The sequence below is a fragment of the Rattus norvegicus genome, chromosome 6, assembly GCF_036323735.1.
Source record: "Rattus norvegicus strain BN/NHsdMcwi chromosome 6, GRCr8, whole genome shotgun sequence".
Lineage (NCBI taxonomy): Eukaryota > Metazoa > Chordata > Mammalia > Rodentia > Muridae > Rattus > Rattus norvegicus.
In genome coordinates, this window is record NC_086024.1 from 124,900,769 (window position 1) to 124,925,198 (window position 24,430).

The following is a 24,430-nucleotide window of genomic DNA, read 5'->3' on the forward strand; positions in this document are numbered from 1 at the left end:
GACATGCGACAGATCTGCAGTTCAATAAAGTTAAATCGCTTCCCCTAGGTCACAGTACTGTTAAATGGTAGAGCTACACTGGAATCCAGTTCTTCTTGTATCTAAATCCATGCCGTTTGATGTATTTGGCTAACAGTAGCCATAATTATAGGTCCTCTCAATCTCGTGGAGGACAGTGGCCTCCAGTGGCCCCTGGAAGGTGGGCAGAGTTGAAACGGCCGGGGGTGCAGATGGGGCTGGAAGGCCTGCTGCAACTTGTCTTTTGACTCTGCTGCTCTCAAAATGGAGGAATTTCCCCACTAATCGTTTTGTTCTTTCAAACTCTCTGTACCTAAGTAGCTAGTAGCTAGCGCCATGTCTGGAGGATAGGAGGTCCAAGTAATTGCTAGATAAGTGAACCAGCCCACTTCACCCTCAGAGGCAGCACAGTAGGTACTGGAAACCTAGAGTGAGACATGCTGGTGAGACCTTAGCTCTGACCCTTCCAGTTGGATGGCTACACAGTCTTCTGAGACTTCCCTTATCCAGAAAGGAAGAGTGATACCTTACCGCAGAAACTCCCTGGGAGAGTTAAGGTTGTTCGTGGGAAGTGCTAAGAGCGATGCTTGCCCCCAAGCTGTCCTGTGCAGGTGGGAGACGGTGTTGATCACGGCACAGGTAATGATGAACAGCGCCCTTCCTAATCTGTCCAAAGTCAGGCTGCAGGGGAAGCAAGCGGGTGTCCCCAGAGGCCACCTAGAGTGCTAAGGATGTGAAGAATGTCCTCTTGTGGGAAGCAAGTGCCCTCTGGCTACAGGGGAGCAGCACCGGGACAAAAGGATACAGAAGAAGGTAAAGGTACTGGGGTCCGGGAAGAAGACTGTGCCATGAGTGGCACAGCAACAGAGTCCAAAGCTGAGCAGTCATCCAGGACCTAGGCTTCAGACTTTAGTTCTGCACTCTAATGTGTTAAAGAGCGTATACTAAATATTAGGTAGTAGATTGTTTTCATGGGTCTCCTGGACTGTTGCGACCCAGCCTTGGAGTAGCTCTCCATTTACTCTTTTCTTGGCTGTCACCGGCTGCTGCTGAAAAGGATGACTGGAATGTTATGAAATCTAGAGGATTTTTATCTATGAATCCATTTGTTTTGTCATTGTAGATATTTTATCCCCTCTGTTTGGGACACTTGTCTCTTCAGCTCAGGTGAGTTTATATAAACTGTGTTTCCTTGGGGTGATGAGAGACAGACAATTAAGCAATTTTATAAGAAAACATGACAGTAGATGGGCTTCTCGGTCCTGTACAGTGTCCCCTAGCTGGCATGTGTCTAGAGCCTGGCTTTATTGTGGAACCCACGGCCTCCATCAGCATAGAACATGGATGCCACTGACAAAACACTTGACTCTTGATCAGGCCACAGAGACTGGCCAGGAAGTCACTGCGCATCTTCTACCTGAAAAGCCTCAGGAGATACTGCAGATCAATCTCATGGGATGCTGGTGCAGCCAGCTGAGGAAGGGCGGGTGGCATGTGAAGACCAAGTCAGGTTTTCATTGCTTTAGGATAATGGTGCTTTGCAGCAACCAGAGAAGGAATAGAATGTGTGACTACTTCTGCAAGTTGTAGGGCCCTTGCTGCATTGAGCTGAACCTTGCAGCTAACAAGTCATCATAAAGGCCCAGAAGCTTAAGGACTGGTCAGGAAGAAAGGGTCTGGTTCCTGAAGCAAGGAAAGATGCCACCTTCCTACAGGAGGGGTCCTGATCTCTAGATCCAAGCCCAGTGAGGTGCATCTGCATTCACTCCAGCTAGACTTGAGCTCCTGTGCCCAGGATTGGCCATGCATTAAGAGGAGGCCTCTTCCGTGGAGCCAGTATGGAGCCTGCGGTTAATAGGTGCTAATTATAAATGAGTGAGAGTGTGCCAGGCTAGCTGCTAAGTTGTGTTAAAAGGAATCGGCCTTTCCTAAAAGTCCTGGGATCTTTATCTCTGTAAGCTTTGTAAGCCTGAAAATAAAAAGAAATAGTGTATTAACACTATTGTCAGATAGAGATGCTGCCCAAGTGTCTGTAGCTAATACCCTTAGAACCTCTTTGGGCATCTGGCTCCATTTATGCAGATTCCTTTAACCAAATGTTCTTCGAGATGAAATTTGGGCTGACCTTTGCAAGTTGAAGCAGAGCTGACTAGATTTATGAACACTGAAGTATGTGGCTGCATTAGAAATTCTTTCACTTCAATAGCGGTTCTCGTGAATTACTTACTTTTCTTTCTCCCTGTCTAGTTTAACTACTGCTTTGATGTGAACTGGCTCATAAAGCAATATCCACCAGAATTCAGGTGAGTTCTGGGGGCCACCCATTCAGGTAGTGCTGTAGCGTGTGAGGCTGGCACTTCGCAGGCCAGCCGTCCGTCTTTTCTCTGTGTGTGTGTGTGTGTGTGTGTGTGTGTGTGTGTGTGTGGTTGTGTGTGTGTATGTGTGTGTGTTGTATGTGTGTTGTATGTGTATGTATTGTGTGTATGTGTATGTCTGTGGATGTGTGTGTGTGTGTGGTTTGTGTGTGTGTATATGTGTGTATGTGTATATGTGTGTGTTTTGTGTGTGTATGTATTGTATGTGTGTGTGTGTATTGTGTGTGTGTGTGTGTGTGTGTGTGTGTGTGTGTGTGTAGGCTTGGAGACTTGATCTTCAGGAGCCATCTTCTCCTCCTTTCTTTTATATTTTATCTTTATTGTATTGTGTTTTTGGAGGTAGGTTCTTTTGTTAGCCCAGTCCCAGGGATCTTCCTACCTCTGCCTCCTCAGCCTTGGGATTACAAGTGTACACCACCATGCCTAGCATCCTTTACATGGATTCTGGAAATCAAACTCAGGTCTCCATGCGTACAGTGCCAACACTTACCACATGAGTTACCCCCTCTGCCGAGAACAGCAACAATTTTACCTAGTCAGTCACACACATTCTTTTCATAGACTGAAGTGTGCTCCACTTTGTTCTGTCCAGATGTAAGGACAAATTCGAACTCGGTACCAGGACTACATGGGCAAAGTGAAGGATTACAGTCAGATCTTATGTTTTCTAGATGTGTGCGTGTGCCCAGATGTGGCATCGAAGCTGTCCTTTCCTAATGATCCTCCAGAACGGTCTCTGGAGTTAGGAAGCAACTGTGGCCTTCCTAGACCCAGGCTAAGGTGTTTAGAGCTTCAGGGCTGCCTCTGGCCACTCTTCAGCCTCCTGGGAAGCAGTGCGGCCACACGCAGGGACACCAGCAGTCTGTGTTCGTAACATAGACTTATGCAGAATCCTGTAGCAGTCAGTGGGTGGAGGAAGACACTGAGAAGGAAGAGTTCAGCCTCATCAGGCCCTCGGGTGGTTACGGCCTGGGTTGTAGAACCCCTGGCCATTAGAGAGTAAAACACAAGGGCTTGGATCTGACCAAGTAAGAGAGCATTTGTTGTAGTTGAATATTAACAGAAAACTCAAAATAACAGTGGCTTAAAAAAGATAAATCCTTCCAGCCTAAACTACAAACGGTAGGTATCTGTGGTGTAGATAGAGTACCAGGGTTTTTCCAGTGACCGAGCTACTCACTTCTTCTGTCATTCTGTCCCACCACCCTGGTATTTGACTTCAGTCTTGAAAGTTACTTCATGGTCCAGAATGACAGCTCACTTGTCTGTGTTCCAGGTAGAAAGGAGGAGACAACAGAGAGGACTCACGTGCCATCTGTGCCACAATGAGATGTTGTGGCTGGTCCCAGGTCTCTTCTGTTTTGTGGATCAGAGCTCAGTCACATGACACTAGCCATCTCTAAGAAGAGATGTATGGTCTTCTAACTGAGCCTACCATGTCTTACATGAAGTCAGGGTTTTGCTAGGAAAAGGGAGACTGGATATATAGGGGTAATTTGGTCCTTGCCTCCAGCCCCTCTTGGCTGTGTATTCCTGAGTGTGTTACACTGTTGTTTTCTGCTCCTTTTCCTTTTGTTTCAAGGACCTTGAAATCAAATGTGGCCTTTCCACAGTCTTGACAAAGTGTAGGCTATAATTCCTTCAGTGCTGCTTGTGGGTTGAACTGATGCTAAGCCTTAGCACCTCTGTATGAGACTACATTTATACGTTGAGTCTACAGAAATCATGAGTCTAGCTGCAATGGGCACACCACTAATCCAACATGCTGGCTTCCTTATGAAACAGAAGAAGCTGGACACAGACAGAGGAGACTGAAGACAAAGGGGAGTGTGGTCTGTAAGCTGAGCAGTGCTTAGGGCCTCCTGAAGCCAGAGCGAGGCCTGCTCCTCAGGCCTCCTCAGGAGTCAGGTGCAGCATCGGATCTCAGGCTTAACTGCCTCCAGGCTGTGGTGTAGGTTTTTGTGATAGAAATCATCTGGTTTGTGGCAAAGTCAAAGGATACAGTCTTTCTCTCCGTCCCTTGTTACCAAATGGGGATTTCTAAAGATTGCGCCCAAGTCTGCAGAAGGCTGTGAAGATTCTGCAAGGCTGAAGAGTGGTGGGAATGGCAACTTCAAGAAACACCCAGAGTTAGGTTGCGGGCCGCTGCAGGTGGTGAGGTTCACTTCTCACTGTCTGAGTGCTGCCCTTCTGTCGGAGTCCACAGAACAGTAAACCTGAAGGCTGGGATGAGTGCTTCAACATCTGTCCTTACGGCTTCGTGTCCTGATTCTGAATGACGTGTGACCCTAGAACATGAGCGTTCTAAGTGGGGAAGCTCTGGGAATGCTGCCTCATCTGTTTGCGTGCCAGTCCCGCTAGAGCAGTGCTAGTGTGGGGACGAGGCAGCCAGACTGCACCCTGAATGGCCGTGCCCGTGGCGCTTTCCAGTTGAATGTCGCCTTCCGTGCCTTCCGCAGCATAGCCCACGTGCAGCTGCAGCTGCGTATCTTATCGGGGTGCTTGTAAGAGAAAACTCTATTTTTCTTGTTTGAGGAGAGTTTGTAAAGATACATTGATTTCTAAGGATTAGCTGAAGAGGTTGAAACAGCTCTTAAAAGCCTTTTTAGAGCCAGGTATGGCGGTTTGTGTCTGTATTCCAGCACTGGGGAGGCTGTGGAAAGAGGATTACAGAGTTTGAGCCTAGTCTGGGCAATGTATGGAGTTCAGACCAGCCTGTACTGTGCATCAAGACCCCGTCTCTGAATAAGTGAACAGGGAAAGTCTTTTAAATATGTTCCTAAAGAACATTTTTATAGTCGTTAGAATTTGAAAATGTGTGGTGTACTCCATGATGTGTGATGGGCTCTAGTTCACTGACTCACTCCCCGTTAGCAAGCCTTTACCTTGCTGAGGGCTTGGCTGTTTACCTTGCTGAGGGCTTGGCTGTTTGCTTTTGTGTCTGGGATCTTGCACAGCATGGCGAGCAGGTAACAGGAGGTTGGTAAATAGGTGCAGGGTGAGATGTAAAACTGTCAGTGGTTTAAGACAAGGAGGAAATGAAGCTTCACTACTCAGCAATCAGTGTCTTTTTTTTTTTTTTTACTAATTTCTATTCATTCATTCTTTATTTATTTATTTATTTATTTATTTATTTATTTATTTATTTATTTTGCTGTGTGAGCTTGCTTATGTGTGGGTATGCACTGTGGTTAGAGGACAAGTAGTAGAAGTTGGTTCTCTCCTTCCACCATGTTGGCTCCAGAGCACCACACTGAGGTCATCAGCCTTGGCAGCAAGCACCTTTCCTCACCGGACCATCTCACGAGCCCGTTTGTTTAGTTGACTCCATCTTAAACATTTGCACAGAATCTGCTACGTGCTCTTTTGAAACAAGGAAGACAGATACTCACGACACTCACGAACTCTGCTGAGCTACAGCTGGCCTGTATCACAGCAGACCTGGCTTGGGGACTAGTGAGTGAGCCCTGGCAATCACCACATGTTAGCCACGAGGCCAGAAGTAACGATAGGAATAAGGCGCTTGTGTTCCTCAACGAAGCGAGAAACCGGCTTTGTGACCAGTGTGTTTTGAACGTCTCTGATCTCTTTTCAGGAAGAAGCCGATCCTGCTTGTGCACGGCGATAAGAGGGAAGCCAAGGCAGACTTGCATGCCCAGGCGAAGCCCTATGCAAACATTTCCCTCTGCCAGGTGAGCTGCCTCTTGCCTGGACCTCGTGCTCACTGCAAGTTGGTTGGGTCCACCCTCCCCCTTGGGCAGCAATCCCCTTTAGCTTTACCAACAGGCACTTAACCTTAACTTGTCCTGTTGTGGCTGAGTAATCGCTCCACTAGCAGGGACTCCCATGGTCAGGAAGACTGATTTCTTCATCTGAACTCTCCCTCCTACTGACTGCTACATGTTGGTCCAGAATTTTCCGTTCTCTGGAACCACACAGAGCAATTCTCTTACTGACTCAGGTAGAGATTCCTGTATTTGGGGTCAGCTGTCCTACCCCTTTAGTCTCCAGGCTGCTTTCTTTTCCTTTGTTTGTGTTCAGTGCTACATGCATCTCTGCTCAGACCAGCTAGCCCTTGCTTGTGCCTACTTTGTCCTATGCCACTTGAATTTCAGCATGGGGCTGGTCTCCTGGATGCAGTTCAGTCGCTTCAGATCTCTTTGAATGCAGCTGATGACCGCTTCCATGACACCTCTGACCTCTGTTAGCCACCTCTGACTCTTTGATGTCCTACGTTCTTTTTCACATCAGCCAGAGAAATTGAGAGGCCAATAGACTAAGAGCCTGTTAGGAACCCAGCCTAGTGAAGGGACATCGAGTGACCACATACTGGAACCAACGCAGAATGCAAATGGGAAAACGCAAGCCATTGTCCAGTTTCTCTGTGTGTTCCATAATGTTGCCCCCTGCTGGGTAGTCAGCCTGCAGTGTGACTGATGCAGCTTGGGCCTGCTATAGCAGCTACTTTATACTCTAGGTCTGAAAGGGTCGCTTTATTCCATGTGTTATTTTGAGCAACAAGCAGGCAAAATTTGAAGGAAAAGAATTCAGGGAATTTTTTTAAGCCTTTCTCTATTTGGAAACACTGACTGTGAAGTAACAGGTAGAACATTCACCATTTCCTGACTCGATTAGCATGATTGACGCCCATTCCTGAGGAACGTAGTGAAACAGTTTTCTCTCCTCATCTTCACTATTGTGAAGTGGGCTCAATGTTCCTGTTCTTGGACTGGGGACATGGCACCCTGCATAAAAATACTTTATGCACAAGTATGAGGTCCTAAGTTTAATCTCTGCATCCACTTTAAAAGTCAGGGGGCTGCATGCACAGCTGTCACCCAAGTACTGTGTGGGGTGGAGAAGAGGCCCTCTGGGGCTTGTTGGCCACCAGCCTGACTTCGAGCTCAGCAAGAGAAGTCCTCCTTTAGCTGCCAAGCACACACTGCATATACCACACACATGTACAAAGCAAGATTTCTGTTCCTAAAGTAGAGACATAATATCCTTTTCTTGGTAATTTTCCCTCTAGCGTCTCTTTCCTCATTCAGGATGTGAGAGTTTCAGCTCACATTTGATTACCCTCCTTCCAGTTCTAAACGTATCTATGATTTTATTTTAAAGAGAGCACAATTGGGTAGATTTTAAACACCTCAAGGCATTTTTTTCTTCTGATTTAACCCACTGAGCATTATATCACTGTGGCTTCAAACCATGCCTTCTTCTGGGCTGTGGATGAAGCTCAGTGTTAGAGTGCTTGCCTAGTATCCACAGGCCCTGGATTCCACCCTCAGTATCCCTGAGGGAATCCTCTTCCGCATACGGTGTTTACAGTTCATCTTATGCATCGAGATGTGTTTGCGCCTGTGTTTATAAGTTACCTGAAATTCCATTGTTTGCTTTGATTTCCACAAACAGAAGAGGTTAGTTCCCATCATACTAAAAGTAAACCGACAGGAATCCTGAAAGCCCATAATTAAATAATCTTCAGCCAACAGCTTCATGATGCCAGGTTTAAGAGAGCCTTGTGCGGGAGATGAGCGGGATGGCCACTAGAGGGCGTAAGGACGCACGCCTCCCAAAGCCTTCACAAAGACCTTCCTTCACCTGAGTGCCTCACTCTAGAGCAGCTGTTCTCAACCTTCCTGATGCTGCGACCCTTTAATACCGTTCCTCATGGTGTGGTGACCCCCACCATAAAATTGTTTCATGGCCATAATTTTGTTATTATGAATCATAATGTAAAGACCTGTGTTTTCTGATAATCTTAGGTGACCCCTGTTCAACTCCCAAAGGGGGTTACAACCCACAGATTGAGAACCACTGCTCTGGTGGGAGATGCAGGAGAACTGTAGCCCTGTCCTGTCCTGTCCTGTCCTGTCCTGTCCTGTCCTGTCCTGTCCTGTCCTGTCCTGTCCTGTCCTGTCCTGTCCTGTCCTGTCCTGCTGAAGTGCCTTTGCATACTGAGTTTGTCTGGTAGTAACAGCCATCGGAGAATCAGTTGGCTGTGTATTTAGTGCAAGGGGCTGGAGACTGGGGTGGTGGTGAGGAGTCCCTGTGTCCGAGTTGTGCCTCAGCTCCATGCCTGGGCACATGAGTGTGCCTTGGCTGCTGTATTCACGCTTGGAGATGGAGAACATGGTTTGGGCTGGGCAGCTTAAATAACAGACACTTAGGAAGCTGGGAGCTCAGGTCAGGTACAGATCACGCTGGTCCTTGATGAAGACTTTCTTGTACTTTGTGGTTGACTGTGTCCTCCCAGTATTCCTTATGATAGAGAAGTGGGGACGCACTAGCACTCTGGTATCCATGAGGACACTGATTATATCGGAGACCCACATACACCACCAAGTCCCTCTCACTAAACACTGACACTCTTGGGTCGGCACTTTGATGTGTGAGTTGGAGGGTGAGGATGGCACACAGGTTCATTCCGTGATGCTCAATCTGGCCTTGTCACTTCCCCTTTGTATAAAACAGATTGGTAATGGCGCTCGTTACAGCATTTGGAAAAGTTGGTCCAGTAGCATGCACTAAAGAGTATCTGTTGAGGTTACGTTTTTCCTAACTGTGCTTAGTCTGGCCTGAAAGCATAACTTGTAGCCAGCTAAACTGGGGAGCCGTTCTCCTAACCACTGTTCTGTCTCAGTTAAAAATGAGCTGACAAAATGATTTTTTAACTTTAAAGACATGAAATGCAGTTCACAGCTTTCTTCTCCAGCCAAACAGCACAGTGCATGCTGGGCTGCATGGATCCCGTTAGGAGCATGTGCAGACTGTATGGTACCCAGTGGCATGGCCCAGTTGTCCATTTCTGCCCCTGGCAGCCAGCCCTGTCCTTCCATCCCATGGTGGGGAGAGGACACTGTTTTTATAGATGCATTGCTTACAACAGAGGGCCCCTTTCCTCAGCACGTGTGCATATTCTCTCATCCTCCCTAACAACTAAATCCCCTAACAATTGCCCACTTCAAACAGGAAAAGGCAAAAACCATAGAACGTAAGTTATTTTCCAAAATCAGGCAAATTGTGTGGCAGGATTTGAACTCAGGCAGTGTCACTAAAGTGTCACTCACTGCCTGTCTATTCCATGGCCTGTCCTCTCTGGCATCCTCTGCTTGACTGGGGTTTCTCATGCCGCATGTTAGATATAATTTTTTACCTTCAACATACCTGTGTTTATAAAACTGTCATTCTGGATTGCAACGTGGGCTTGGCATTATTTATTTTCAGCTTTTGCTGCCTTTGTATGAAACTTTCTCATTTAATTTAACATCATGGTGTCTTTATGTTGCCACCACATTTGGTGCTATTTTAAACGTGTTCTTAAAATTTCATTAATTATTAATTTTCAATGGAAGCCAAATATCTTCATTTAAAACTTTGTTTAGAATCACATTTATCTTTTTTTGGCAACTAAAAATATTAGGTTTCCCACTTAAAATTTCTGTAATTAAAAATGCAGTATATATTAAATCATGTTGGGTAACACCCTCCAGCCCAAGTGTGTTAAAACGAGCCTGGTTTATGCTATAATAAAAGCCATGCTGTTTGCCCAGTAGAGGGCAGTAAAGCAGTTCCATTCCATTCTGTCTTTAAAGAGTTGGCTTTGTCCCTTCCCCATTTAATTTTCCATAGGTAAGAATATTAAGCATTAGTGATACTTTTTTAAAAAAATTGCTTTTTTCTTATCCTAGGCAAAGTTGGATATTGCATTTGGAACACACCACACGTAAGCAACTTTTATGAAGTGGGGAAAGGAATGATTTTATTTGTCCAAAGGACACAATCAAGGAACTCTGAGACCTGATACCGAGAATCAGCCTGGCAGCACGGAAGCACGAAATCTGGGACTCAGAGCTGTCTGCCCATCACCTATTGCACGTCACCCCTGGGAGGGACACCTGCCTGGGCTTCTTGGAAGCCCAGGATTACAAGAGTGGGCCTTGTGGCCGCGGATGACTCCGCGTGCGTACGTCAGTGCTTGTAGCAGCCCTGCTTTTAAAAAGTTCTGTTACTTGGCAAGAATGAACTACATCGAATAGTCTGTTATTAGTCAACCCCATCCATACTCTGATTAAAGGAATAGTGATTTTATGAAAAGTTGCCAATCTGCTAGGCCTGTCCCAGCTCTAGTGAGCTCCTCTGAGATGGGCCAGGAGAACCTGGCCCACCCCTTCCTCTCACACGAGCCAATGACTGCACACCTTACTTTTCTTGCCTTAGTTTTGTGGCCTTTCACCAAGTACTTTTAGAGTAATTCAGCTTTCCAGGTGAAAAAAGCAACAAAATGTGGTTTTCCTTACTTTAATATTTTTACAAATCACATTTCTCTTGAAAGGATTTGTCAGAAGACTTTGACAAAAGATGCCTATTCTCCGTTTTAAACCAGGAGTGGAAGTTTGGGGCTTGCTGCCCCGGAGAGGAAGCACTGTGCTGGCGGGGAATGTGAGCCCTCAGTCTAGGTAGTGACAGTATTGTGGCTGCCTTTCTTCTTTACGTGTGCATAAACAGTATGTTTGCCAGTCTTGTGAAAAGGAGTCAGAGTGGAGAAGTTAGGCCCCTGCAAGAAGTAATAGTTCCATTATCTGACTTGTCCTGAGCAGAGAGGTAACATCTACAGACCACCCCTAATTGGTAGCTTTTGTCCACTAAGAGACAAGGCTTGAGCATTTAGAGTGGACTCGAGTACTGACTCATGCATAAAATATTCATTTTCTACCTCTGAGCACACAGGATGCCAATTTCAGCTCAGAATACAAACTGCCATCAGTGTGGGCAGCTCAGCCTTAATGGAAAGCACCAAACAGGAAGTCCTTGTCTCCTGCCCTTAGCTGAATCCCCAGGATAAATTATCCTTGGTTCTAGAAGGTCTTCTGCCAGCCCTGTCACTACGTGGACCATGGCATGATTTGTTAAGCCACCAGTTGCAGCTTCCTATGCTAAGCATGTGGTCTGCACTGTGTAATAAGCTTCACAAGGGAAAAGTTCCGATGTCCCTCTGCGTAGCAAGCAGTGGAGGGCCTGTCTGTCATGCCGTCACCCCTGGGAGGGACTCGAGGGGTCAGAAGGCCTTCTCAGAAGCTGGCTTGGTGATGCTTCACTTGAATGGAGCAGGGAAGGAGCAAAGGGGAAGCACTCCTTTGTTTTACCATGTCAAAGTTATTTGCACCGGAAAACAGAGACCTAGAATAAATGAGTTTACGTTCCCTGGGGATGAACATAGGAATAGAACTCATTTTTAACCTTAGTTTTTAATTCGTTCTTGTTTGCTCACAGCTACAACTGATTCATTATTTCCTTTGCCCCATTCAACCCTCGCTCCTTAGAGCAGCTCACCACGCACATTCTGTAGGTTAAATCGAATACTTTCAATTCAGGGATATGATTAGAGTGGAACCCTTCCCAGCCAGACAATATCTATGGTTTACATTTTGTGGAAATGTCAGTATCTGGTAAGGGATTGAGATATGGTTGTTTATTAAGAATTAGGAGGCTGAGCAAGGTGAAGCACAGTCCACAGGAGATTCCCCTCACCAAAAATTACTCAACCAATCCCTGTAATTAGCCTCAAGTCCGTCATGCTCGTCCTTGTAGCTTCTCACCTTCCGGTGAGAGCATAAAGCATGCGAGATGGAGAAGGAGAAAGCTGCAGCTCATGCTGATGCTGTAACAACTGTCCTCCCAGCCTGGAGCTGACCGCGGTGACAGTGAGGCAGTTCTGGGATTACACGCCTGAGCAAGCATGTGCTGACCAGGCGATTGGCTGGGTACCATGTGCAGGGCACCTAGAAATAGCCAAGATTTCACCCCATCTACAGAGCTCATAGTTAGCGAGCACTAGAATGGTCTATCCAGCATCCATAGAGCGTACAGCGATCCCAGGCACAATGGTTGCCAATGTGTTGCATGGTGCTTTAGAATGGGAAAGCTCTTTGGTTTCCCCAGAGTTGGGCACAGTTACCTCTAATGACTAAGATTAATAAGGAGAAACAAAGTAGCCGAATGGACAATGTCCTCGTCTAAGTAGGAGCCAGCCATAGCCTGCAGGGGCTTCCTCCCACCTGTGTCTCCTGCTGGTCCTCTGTCGCACGAAGACCTCATCTTCCCACTCACTTTCTAGTATCATAAAATGTTGGCCACCCAGCCTCTACCCATGTTAGAAGTACACACAGTGCCCTGCCTTGTGGGCATGTGCGAGTTCATGCTCATTTGGTGACCTGGATAGTCCCTTTCTTCCAGCCACAGGTTCTGCAGTTTTAAAATGAGAATAATTCTTGGGGTTGTCTTGATACGTATTAGAGCAACCAAAAACAGCACCTGGCATGGAGGTGCCCTGTGCACATGCGTGTGCACATGCTTCTTCATGGCCCACCTTTACATTTGGGATGTAGCCCGTTTGCCACCCGACTACTTAAGGACGCACAGTGCTGTAGTCTACTGCTTTTAGGGGTGACTCCATTCCTTGTCCTCCCATATTTTTAACTGGGACCTCTTTAACATACATAGTGCTGTCTTTGAAAATATTAGTATGTCTCTCCTTAAATTAATTCATAATTCTGCTTGATAGGATTTACTGACATTGATACATGGTTTCCTCGTAATTGATGCCTTGATTAATGGAACTATTTGTAAAGTTCTTATCATAAATCCCTAGCTGGCTCATCCTTAATTATAATCAGCTGATAATGTGGCAACTATGTGTCAGTTTACCCAGACATCAGACACTGAAGTTTTATAACTACAGAGCAGAGGGCTCAGCGGCTGTCATTCCTCCAGCTCTGCATTAATTTATTGTCTGCCAGCTTAAATTTCCTTCTCCTTTTGGAAAGAACTAAATATCTCATTCCCTCTTCTGATCCTGTCTTTTGCTTATCTTTCCTTTTCTTTTAAGAGACAGGACCTTAGTCACACCAGGCCACAGACAAACAGTAGCCTGAAACCTAGCATCCCGGCCCTGAACTCATAGGCATAATTCTGCCTCAGCCTCCCAGGTTGCTGGTATTACATGTGTGAGCCACCACTGGCCTGCCCCCTGTCTGTTGTAGACCTGCTCCTGCCACGCTTGAACTCACAAGGTGGCTCATTGTTGTCACACATGTCACCTGAGTTACACAGATGAGTAGTAAGTAGCAGAAGACAAGAGTCACAGACTTGAGAAGACGTAAAGACTCTTATTAGCTGTGCTTAGGGACTCAGAAAGCCCCAGTGGGAAGAGAGGGCTCAGCCCAGTTTCACCTGAGAGGACTTAGTTCAAGCCCAGATACAGAGCCGTGACAAGGATGGCACATGTCTCTAGATTTTCAGGAGGCAGTGTGTAGAAGGGGAGTTTATAATAATGAAAAGTTTGGTACTGTAAGAGACAGTATTCCTCCTTCTTGCATTCTCACTAGAAAATCTGTTTATTTGGAAAATTCTGTTCATGATTTTGTTCATCTCACTCTCTCTGAAGGAAAATGATGCTCTTGCTCTATGAAGAAGGCCTCCGAGTCGTCATCCACACCTCCAACCTCATCCGGGAAGACTGGCACCAGAAAACCCAAGGGTTCGTAGGACCGTGCGCTGCATGGCAGTCCTTTGTGCTGGGATAGGGTCATGACAAACGTTACTCGATTTCCCCTTTTTCTTTGTTTTTCTGTGTGTATAAGTAATGCGCGTGTGTGTAGGAAAGAGGCATACCAGAAGCAGTCATGGTTCTTCGCAGTGCACAGCGAGTGCCCTACCTGAGCAGCACCTCCATCCCCACAAACCTCTGCCACTCTGGCCTCCATCCTACTCTCTTGAAGTAGCCAGTGTTCTCAGCCTGGTGCAGTCATCCGTAACTATCTACGGGTACAGAAATATTTACGTGCACGTGTTTTGTAAAATGTATTTATTAACACCTTTTATTGTTTGAGAATTTCACACATGCATATAATGTGTTTATTTGGGGGTTTGTTTGTTTGTTTTTTATCACATCTACCCCTTAGCTCCTCCCATCTGCCCCCTCTCAACTTCACTTGCTCTATTTATTTTTAAAGCCCCCCTGTGTTCCCCTAGTGCCACCTGTGTATTCATGGGAGTAAGACCATATACTGGGCTGGGAGGGCTGGGTAGAGAAGTAGGTTTTGGTGTCTTTGTTTAATCACGGCATGCATGTTGTGTACGTATAGGCACACATGTGCCACCATGCACTAGATCAGATGACAACCTAGAGTGCTAGTCCTCAGCTTCACCCTTGTTCAATGCTGCTGTGTACACCAGGCTGGCTGACACACAAACACGTGTACACCAGGCTGGCTGACACACAAACATGTGTACACCAGGCTGGCTGATACACAAGCACATGTACACCAGCCTAGCTGACACACAAACACGTGTACACTAGTCTAGCTGACACACAAACACATGTACACTAGTCTAGCTGACACACAAGCATGTGTACACCAGGCTGGCTGACACAGGCACGTGTACACCAGGCTAGCCGGCACACAAGCATCTGGAGAGTGTCCTGTCCCCACCTCCCGTCCTGCCATAGGAGCACTAGGACTATGGTTGTAAGTCACCTTGCCTGGTGTTACCTGGATTCTGAAGATCCAGAGGGAGGTCCTCACACTTGGACAAGTTCAGTAACCGTTATGTCCTCTCCCCAGCCCCACTGAGCCATTTCACCAGCTGAAGGGTTTGTTTTTTAAGAAGAATTTTTAGGGATGTGTCCAACTCAAATTCAGCTACCTCTCTCCTCCTTGGTTAAGAGCTTTACTTGTTTTTCTTTCATTGAAGCCATTTCTGTATATCCCTGCCTTCCTGGGAGAGCACTGGCTAAGGCCTTCTCCCTCGTAGAACATGCAGGCATTGCATAGCTCCATTGCAGGTTCCCAGTGTGCTTTGCTGCTGCTCTCCCTGCTCTCATCTCCAGTGTCGCCTACACAGGCTCACTCTGACAAGCTCCTGAGCCTCACCACCCCACGGGTGAGCTGAAGTGAGGGACCTTCCAGCTCGTCCTCTGGGCCTGCTTTGACTTAGTGTGGGTTCAAAGTTTCCCGTTCCTCCCTCTTAAGCCATGCTTCTCAGGATAGTGCCAGTCCGACTCCTGCAGCATCAAAGGGGTCTCTGCCCTGTCTCTTAGAAGCCTTGGCCACAGGACTTGCGCCACCACATCCCCTCAGCTACCCTCCTCCACCCACAACACACACACACACACACACACACACACACACACACACACACCCCTCTGTTTCTTAATTTTAGATAGAATCTTTTGTGTATCTCATGCTGGCTGGGAATTCACTATGTGGCTGTTTAGCCCAAGCTGGTCTTGCTTTACCTTCCAAGTGCTGACTAACAGGATTTTCTTTCTTTCTTTTTTTTTTTTTTTTTTTTTTTTTTTTTTTTTTTTTTTTTTTGGTTCTTTTTTTTTGGAGCCGGGGACCGAACCCAGGGCCCTGCACTTCCTAGGCAAGCGCTCTACCACTGAGCTAAATCCCCAACCCCCAGGACTTTCTTGATCTGCTGAGTCTTTTGTCCATTCTGCCCAGTGCCCAGGGAGATCGCAAGCCCAGACCTCTCTGAGCTGCCGACTGAGCCTGGGGAATCAATCCTACTTAGCCTTGTCTGAAAAGGGTGTGGAATTTAGTTAAGTGTGTTCATGGGGAAACAGGGATTATGAAACCAGATTTATAAAGGTGACCCCCCAGTCGCAGGTGCCTCTCAGAACCTCGCTAGTGCCTACAGCTCGTTCTGGACTTGTGAACTTGAACTTACGGGCAACAGCGCTTCCTGCGGCTTCTCAACTGATGCCATGAGGGAGGGTAGGAGAAGTGGGGGTGTGGCTGGCACTTTATTCCTTTCTTTAAAAAAGAATCTAAAAGCATATTTCCTAGATTGTATAGTTCAAACTCAAAGTAGATAGGAAATTTCCCTCCATCTTGCCTCTGCCGGGCACCTTCATACAAAGCCTGTTGCCCTCTGCTTGTCTGCTCTTGATTCTGATACTTTGCAGTTTCACACTGAGGTTAAAGAAACAGCAGAAAAACCCTGAAACCCTAAAGATGGCTGAATAGTAGAGAGCGCCTGCTACTCACTCTTCTTGCAGAAGACCTAGGTCTGGTTCCCAGCTCCCGTAGATGTCTCACACCATCTGAATTCTCTTGCCAGTTCCAGGGGATCCAACATCCTCCCTGGCCTTTGTAGGTACCTGCACACACGGTGCACATACACACATGCAAATGCTCAGAGACATGAAATTTTTAAAAATCTTTAAAAGAAAAAAACCTTTACAGACACTCATTGCAGTCCCCCTTGGTGGTTTGCCTTAGCCGTGCTTGCCCCTCCGGTGTCGGTGTTCAGCTGTCCATCTCAGCTGTGACTTGAACCCTTGTCACAGCTGCTGGGGTCGAGAGTTGCAGCAGCAGTTAAGAGCACTTGCTGCTCTTGCAGAAGTGCCAGATTGGCATATCCTAGCAGCCACCTCAGGCAGTTCACGACTGTCTGAAAGTCCAGGTCCACGGGATCGGATGTCCTCCGCTGTCCTCTGGGCACCCGTATGCATGTGGTACACATACCTATATTCAGGTGCACACACACTTCAAACTAATAAATGTACGTTCCACATTATTCATCCCACCGTAGTGTTCTCATATCTCTTCACAAAGTATTAAAACGTGCCTCCTATCTTAGTAGTCTAGTTAGGAAGTTATTTCCCATCATGGTTTTTATCCAAAACATACCCGTAGTGAGCCATTTGCTCTTTGGCTCTGAGGGATCGATGGGAGGATACCTCACACATCTAGCCTAGCTGGTCACTTTCCTGGCAAAGAAAGTTCCAGAAAAGTCTGACTTCAATGGCAAAACCAGCTAGACACAGATGTGGTCCAGATGTGGGCTCCCACCTTAGGCAGACCTGTCTGTCCTATACTAAGTTCCTCCTGAGATAAGCAGGGGTGAATGAAATGTCACTCTGTGGGGAAGGCATAGGCTTCAGATGTACAGCCAAGCGTTCACATTCAGCCACCTAGCATCCTAGTAGCCCAAAGCTCATCAGCATCCACGGAGAGCAGCTGTGTGAAAGAAGAATCAGGCCATTTCTGTTTGGTGTTGGTGGGAAGAACTACTGGGGAATTAGCTATGGAAGTGAAAGACAGTGACAGCAAATACAGTCTGGGGCCTGACACAACCAACCATTGCCTCTTACAGGTCCTGGCGACAGCCCTTTGAGGCTGAACTCTTAATCTGGTTTCGCCCTAGAAGAACCTTTAGTCCTAGAGGCTCAAAAACCACAGTGTTTTTGTAATCTATCTGTGTCATACTGTATTGTATCTTTTGGGTTTAAACATGGTTATTTCCAATTTGTGGGTATGTTGTCGAAGTTAGGGCAAATGCATTGTTTCTTTGGGGAAAGGAATTGATCAGAAGGAAGATGTAACGTTTCATCACTGTTACAGCTTAACCTTTTGAGGCTGATGTTAAATGTGTTACATGTTCCAGGCATCAGAAAGTACAGGGTATGGAAATATCTTAAACCACTACAGAGTGTTCACTATAAAAAAAGTTTTCTTACTTAAAATAAACTTGCATATATATTTTTCTTGGTATAGATAGCTTTTGATTCTTAATTTGGCTGAAGCACTACACTGATAAGGACATGGTTTTACATAAAGAGACAGCATTCAGAAATAATTCTATGATGGGGGTATTGGATCACTGTGATCAGATCTGGTTCCTCCCGCCAGAAACCACTCCGTCACCACTTAAAGACAGTGACAAGAATTTACCTCTTGCTTTGGGTGAATGCATAATCAGTACAGGGGTGGTGTTGCAATCAGAGCTCCTGAGTGTTAACTTTTTTCCCATTCCAGAATATGGTTGAGCCCTTTGTACCCACGAATTTACCAGGGAAACCACACATCCGGAGAGTCAAGCACCCATTTCAAAGCGGACCTCACCAGTTATTTGATGGCGTATAATGCCCCCCCTCTCCAGGAATGGATAGACATCATCCAAGAACACGATCTCTCTGAAACCAAGTATGTGTCTCCTTCCAGTACGGGATCGAAAAGGGACTCCTGGCTTGCAAGCTACACAAGCCTGGAAGACAGAGAGAGGCCTTGGGAAGGAAGGGGTGGGGTGATATTTGTGCTGCAAGAGAGGGTGAGGGGGTGAGAGCAAATCTGTTCACACTGTGTCTCATGGTTCCTGGGCATCAAGGTGGTAGTGGGCCTTACGCTCCCACTGGGGAGATTGTCGAGTCACTGGATTCTTCACCGGGAACCTTACTGCTAGTGTCCCGCTCTTAACTGGTTTAGCTAAAAATAAACTTCAGAGTAACAGTCACTGTGCAGGAGGCCTGCCCCAACAGTGACTTGGCTTCTTGACCTCTTCTGTTATGTTAGTTTTTATGTGAATTGTGGGTTTGGGGTGTCAAAGCACAACTTGCATATTATTTACTGTATCTTACTTTATTTAGTGTTTACCTTATTGGTTCAACCCCTGGACGCTTTCAAGGAAGTCACAAAGATAATTGGGGACATTTTAGACTTAGAAAGGTAATAAAACTTTTAGTATTTTAACATTTAAAATAATTTAATGTGTATTCTTTCTCCCTTTTAATTTATGATGGATCCCCACCCCAGATTCAAATCTCAACCTGTGATATACAAGCCTTGTGGTCTTGACTTGTTCTTCAGCCTCCCTCTTGTCATCTGTAAAATGGACAGAATTGCATCTGGTAGTGATGTAAAATAGAGTGTTCTGGAAGCAGGGGAACGTGTGGACTAATGGTGTCCAGCCTAGATAATAGAATGCATTTGCGTAACCACAAATCCTGCACGTTCAGCAGGATCTGCAGTTTTCAAGCCACGTAACACAGGGCTTTTGTCAGATCTCAGCATTTCTCAGGAGCTGAGCCCACAGTAGAGACTGGGTCTGAGAGCTGTCAGTTTACTTCTGTTTCCTACAGCACGATGCAGCTGGTGGAAATTGTGAAATTTGTGCATGTGTGCCTGTGTGTAAATATTAAGGCCTAAGCTGTGGGAAAGAAGGCAATGCCTACCAAAGTGGAAATAGCCTCAGTGAGACTGAGTTCCACTGGGGCAGGGGCTGCCGCATTCCTCTCGCTGTGCATGCCTAAGTGAGTAAAATACTTTCCAAATACTACTGTTATTTCTCAGTTTGCCTAAGTGTCGAGGCAGGAAATGGGGATCAACCTTCTGCAGTGCTTTAGGGGCTCATTTCCATATGTAAATATCCCGTCCATATTAGGCAGGCACTCTGGAGGCCAGGGATTTTGTCTTTACTCCCCCTGCTTCCTTGAGCCCTTGCACATGCTAGGCTCCTGCCTTCCGCTGTGAGGGCACGCCCCAGCCCTGGAGTGCATGCCATGCTGAGGGATATGCTTCTCTCAGAAGGAACGAGCCAGAACCACAGTGGTTTCGTCGTGCTGGTTTACTTTATGGATATTAGATGATTATGATTTCAGGGTGGGTTCATCTTGATATTTCTGCCAAGATAGGTCTTTTAAAGTGATTTATTCTGCTTTTGTATGTAATGCAAATCAATTACTTTTAGAAAGAGACTTTTCCTGTCCACATAGTGGGTTTAAAAAAAACAAACAAACAAACATATTTTTAGTATTTAAAAAACCGTTTTCAAAGAAGAAAGACCATTTCTGCAGACATGATGTGGATGGCTAGTACTTCCAGGGTTTCCTCGTAAGCTCGGCGCCCGAGGGCGCAGCCCGTGTTGTAGGCGTTTCAGTTATCCCTGTCCACACTCTGACTGCTGTCCTTGCCTTTCTTCCGGAGCAGCTTCTGCAGGCGCATGCGCCATCTGCACCCAGGGGCGAGTGCTGGCCCGTCGTGGGTCAGTTTTCAAGCATTGGCTCCCTGGGGCCTGATGAATCCAAGTGGTTGTGCTCAGAGTTTAAAGAGAGCTTGCTGGCAGTGAGAGAGGAAGGCCGGACCCCGGGCAGAAGCGCAGTTCCTCTTCATCTGGTGAGCCCTCTTGCTCCAAGACAGTCTTCCCTGTCATAGACCATAGCGGGTGACGGTGCGGGGGATGGCCCCTCAAACAGCCACAGACTTGCTTTTCCATTCTTTCTTCCCAGTCGTTAAGCTAAGGTAAGAACCACTAGGTCCACCACTGCAGCTGACGAAGCTCTGTCAATTATGTCGAGATGATTGATTTTACATTTAATTTGATATTAATGCGGCAAGTCAGAGGAAAAACACTTAAAGTGTAATTTCTCATCAGTTATTTATATTCTCCCAGGAGCTTAGTTACCAGTTTAGTTGTTTTTTTTTTTTTCAGTAAGATGGGGATTTTCTTTTAAGATATGATTCCTAAGTATTTTGGTTTAACATCTTTCATTAAAATTTCCATTTTCTTAAAAGCTAGTCAACATTTCTTTCTTTCAACATGATTCACACCAAGTTTTCTTGTTTTTGTCTTTTCTTGCTTATTTTTAGATCTATCCCTCTGTGGAAAATGTGCGGACCAGCTTAGAAGGATATCCTGGTAACTGCTTGGGGACTTAGTTGTGGTTCTCTGTATATTCCCAACATGCCTTGGGGCGTGTTTTGTTTTGTTTTGTTGTTGTTTTGTGTTGTGTTCACCCGAATGGTTAGAAATGTAGAGTGGTTTTCTATTATTCAGGTGAAGCTAATGAAACCAGTATTGTTGGACTCCGCAGGGTTCCAGACATGACAGTTCACAGTTTCTCCCTCATAGCAACCGTATGCAGTCTTTGCCTAAGTTTCACTCCTAAAGTGTCTCGCTTGCCTGTTGTCGAGACAAGATATCCAACTACAGCGAGCTCCTCTGGCCCCAGTGCTGCGTCGGCTGCTTGGTAACCTCCTTTGCCTGTGTCTGAGGCCCTACATAGTCCTTCCAAATTTACCTCCTAACACGGGCACACCTCAGGCCTAGCGCTGGTGATTACGATGACCTTCGTGTAGCTCAGTTGCTATGTCAGCCTTCAGGCTTATTTTCTAAAAATCTCTCAACTTTATTCTTCATGTCTCTTCCTACTGCTGAACACGGAACTTTAAACAGAGGCACCCTCCGTAATACCATCAGGTTATTAACAAAGCCCCAGAGAGTGTCCCTCTGGAAGAAACCAAGTCTGATTGGCATTCACTGCCAGCCGGCAGCAGAGTACACTAAATTATGACTAATTTCTCCATTTATTGCTTATGAAATTAGATGTGACCTTGCCAAAAGAGTCTCAATGAAGTTCAGAGTATATTTGCTGTTCGGTGCCTTTTAATGGCAAAATCAAATCATTTCGCTTTGACTCTGGGGCAGGTAGTTTGTCCTTCCTGCACCTCTAATGGGCTGGAGCTATTCGGAGTGCACCACGAGAGAGATGTGCTATTCTCAATGCAGTAATGTTATAAATGGTTCTAAAATAGAATCTGTTTTTAGCTCTTCGCAGTAGGAGACAGAACATACTTTATTGGACGTCAGAGTTGTTTAAAGCCCTCTCTGCACATAGTTCACTGTGGTGAAGGACCAAGGTGTGTTTGGAAAGTCACTGATGAATCTACAATGGATTTTTCTTACTGAAAAAAAAAAAAAAGGCAAAAGTGTTTTCTTATCTTCCACCTGTTTGGAAATGGCAGAGTGTAAAGCCAAAGTAGACAGGGCTGAATTTGTCGCTAACTGCACTCCCAGATGTCCCGCCTGGGACAAAAACCTAGTGAAGTTCTTCATACATGCCTCTGGGTGTGAGACAGACCCAGGTTCTGCTGTGCCGTCTGCGTAGTTAATTAAGACCTTTTCTTTTCCAACAGTAAACTGTTTATATGTTTCATTTCCCAGAGAAAAGAAGCCCGTGAAGGAAATGTACCCGATTTGAGTTCTGGTAGTGTAGGCCCTTGATCCCAGCTACTCTAGAGGAGGCTGAGGCAGGAGGATCACAAATACAAGGCCACACTGGCCTGCAGAGTGAGAGCCAGGCCAGCCTGGACAAGTTCATGAGCGCATACATAGGACATAAGAAGAGTGCTGGGATATAGCTCAGAGGCAGGGTCCTCGCCTCGCCCGTGTGAGCCCCTAGGCTCAGTCCCCAGTACCACGACAGAACCACAAACATAGAAAGAGAAAGTCGTGTGCCTAATGCAAGCATAGGTGGCTTTTTTCAATGAGCTGTTACTTAAGATGAAGTCCTGGAAGCAGCTGTTCTTCTTCTACCTTCTTACTATCAACAGAGATTTTCTTCTTAATGAAAACGCCTCAAATTATATTTCACCATTTTTCCTTGTTTTCCCTCTTTTAAAAGCTGGGGGCTCTCTTCCCTATGGCATCCAGACGGCTGAGAAACAGAGGTGGCTGCACCCCTACTTCCAGTGAGTAACTGCTTCTCGGTGCTGCTCCTGCTTCCCTGGGACTAAGCCTGTTGTGTCAGTCTGCTCTTTAAAAAGTGCCTTATATAATACAGCTAGATTCCTTCATCTGCATGGTAGGGATGGAAATAATTTAAAACAAGCTTTTGAAAACATTTTGGAATAGGTTTTTAATACCAGAGTAAAATTTATCTCTGTTGGCAGGCCAAAAAAAAAAAAAAAAAAAAAGATAAATAAAAGATCATGTTGGGTGGCTTATGGTTTATGTAAGCAGCATTTAGCTCAGTTTGCTGAAACATGAAATATAACCATCCTGACTATGGTATGAGGGGCCCACACTTGGTCAGGGTAGCTCCTGGGCCTCTGTCTCCGGGATGACGCTGGTGCCTGTTAGACCAGCAGAGCTCAGTAGGCGAGGGTAGGTGGGGAAAGAAAGTTTTATCCTTCCCATCTTGTTCTAGACCCACCCCAGAGTCTTACTTCCATAATGGCTTTTCAGCTGAGCAGCCAGAAATGCGCGTGGGAGTCTGTGTTTGTAGCCTCTGCTGAGATCCTGTTAGCCGGTGCGTTCCTGTCTTAGTCTCTCCTGACAGCGCACTTCTGTGTTAGCTGCTTTTAGTTTAGGTTCCTAGGTTCACTCAGATGAGGAAAATGGTGGCCCTCTTAATCCAGAATCGGTGCTGGCAAACTGATTCTAAGCCAGAATCACTGCCTCACGACAAAAGGTCATTACACCTTGGAGCCTTAGTCATGAAGTGTTGGAAATGCAGAATTAATATTGAAAGCCGAAACCCAGGCATTGCTGAATTATCCTCTTGCCTCGTTAGCACTCACCCGTGACAGTGTTTCAGTCACTCGGTCTCATTGGAGAAGCTTCTGTGGAGACTCTGCTCAGTAGTGTGCACTGTAGAGCATGTTAGCCTCCTGCTTCCAAGAGTTCACAGCCCAGCCAGAGACCTGTGTACACGCATTCAGAAAGCACAAGGAAATCAGTGTAGTGCACATGTGCATGCATGTGTGTGTGCTGTGTGTGAAAGGAGGCCCCTACATCCACAGGGTTTCATGCTTTTGTGGCGACTGCTAAATTTCCTTTTTTGACATCCTTACTTTCAGAGTGATAATGTGTTCTTCCATTGTCTAAACAGTTCCTTCAGCCATCACAGTCACAAACTGCTCCTGCTGTCTTTTTAGATTGGGTGTTGCCTTTCATGCCGTTCCCTAGTGTAAGAATGTTGTCTGTCTTGAACTACTTTCTAATTTGTGTTTTATGTCTCTCCTGTCACTAGCAAGTGGTCAGCAGAGACATCCGGCCGAAGCAATGCCATGCCACATATTAAGACGTACATGAGGCCCTCACCAGACTTCAGTAAACTGGCTTGGTTCCTTGTCACAAGGTAAAAGGACTTTATATGTTTCATGGGAGGCCTTGTGGCTTCTGGAGTGGAGTCTTGGAAAGTGTTCTGTGAAGTGCTCTGTCTTCAGCCTGCTTCTGTCACTGAACCTGAAAGGAGTCAGGTGCCTAATGTCTTACTGAATGTGTGATCATTGCCTGACTTTTTTGTCTCTCTAGATATCTATAAGGTTTGCATAAACTTTGGATTTACTTCTTTTTTTTTTTTTTTTTTTTTTTTTTTTTTTTTTTTTTTTTATTATTAACTTGAGTATTTCTTATATACATTTCGAGTGTTATTCCCTTTCCCGGTTTCCGGGCAAACATCC

General features: G+C 46.0%; 1 protein-coding gene across 4 annotated transcripts in view; it reads left to right on the top strand.

The window, feature by feature from the left end:
• Tdp1 (tyrosyl-DNA phosphodiesterase 1) overlaps positions 1-24,430 on the top strand; it is a 67,826-nt gene that overhangs the window by 7,948 nt on the left and 35,448 nt on the right. For 3 of the 4 annotated variants that reach the window (NM_001031657.1, XM_039112347.2, XM_006240432.5), the window contains exons 3-13: positions 1,142-1,185; positions 2,266-2,321; positions 5,989-6,085; positions 10,088-10,122; positions 13,843-13,935; positions 18,227-18,394; positions 18,835-18,913; positions 20,174-20,359; positions 20,834-20,882; positions 22,648-22,714; positions 23,998-24,105. In NM_001031657.1, coding sequence (NP_001026827.1) covers positions 1,142-1,185; positions 2,266-2,321; positions 5,989-6,085; positions 10,088-10,122; positions 13,843-13,935; positions 18,227-18,394; positions 18,835-18,913; positions 20,174-20,359; positions 20,834-20,882; positions 22,648-22,714; positions 23,998-24,105 — 982 coding nt within the window. The remainder of the gene's footprint in view (positions 1-1,141; positions 1,186-2,265; positions 2,322-5,988; positions 6,086-10,087; positions 10,123-13,842; positions 13,936-18,226; positions 18,395-18,834; positions 18,914-20,173; positions 20,360-20,833; positions 20,883-22,647; positions 22,715-23,997; positions 24,106-24,430) is intronic. The other variant, XM_039112349.2, reaches the window with a different exon arrangement.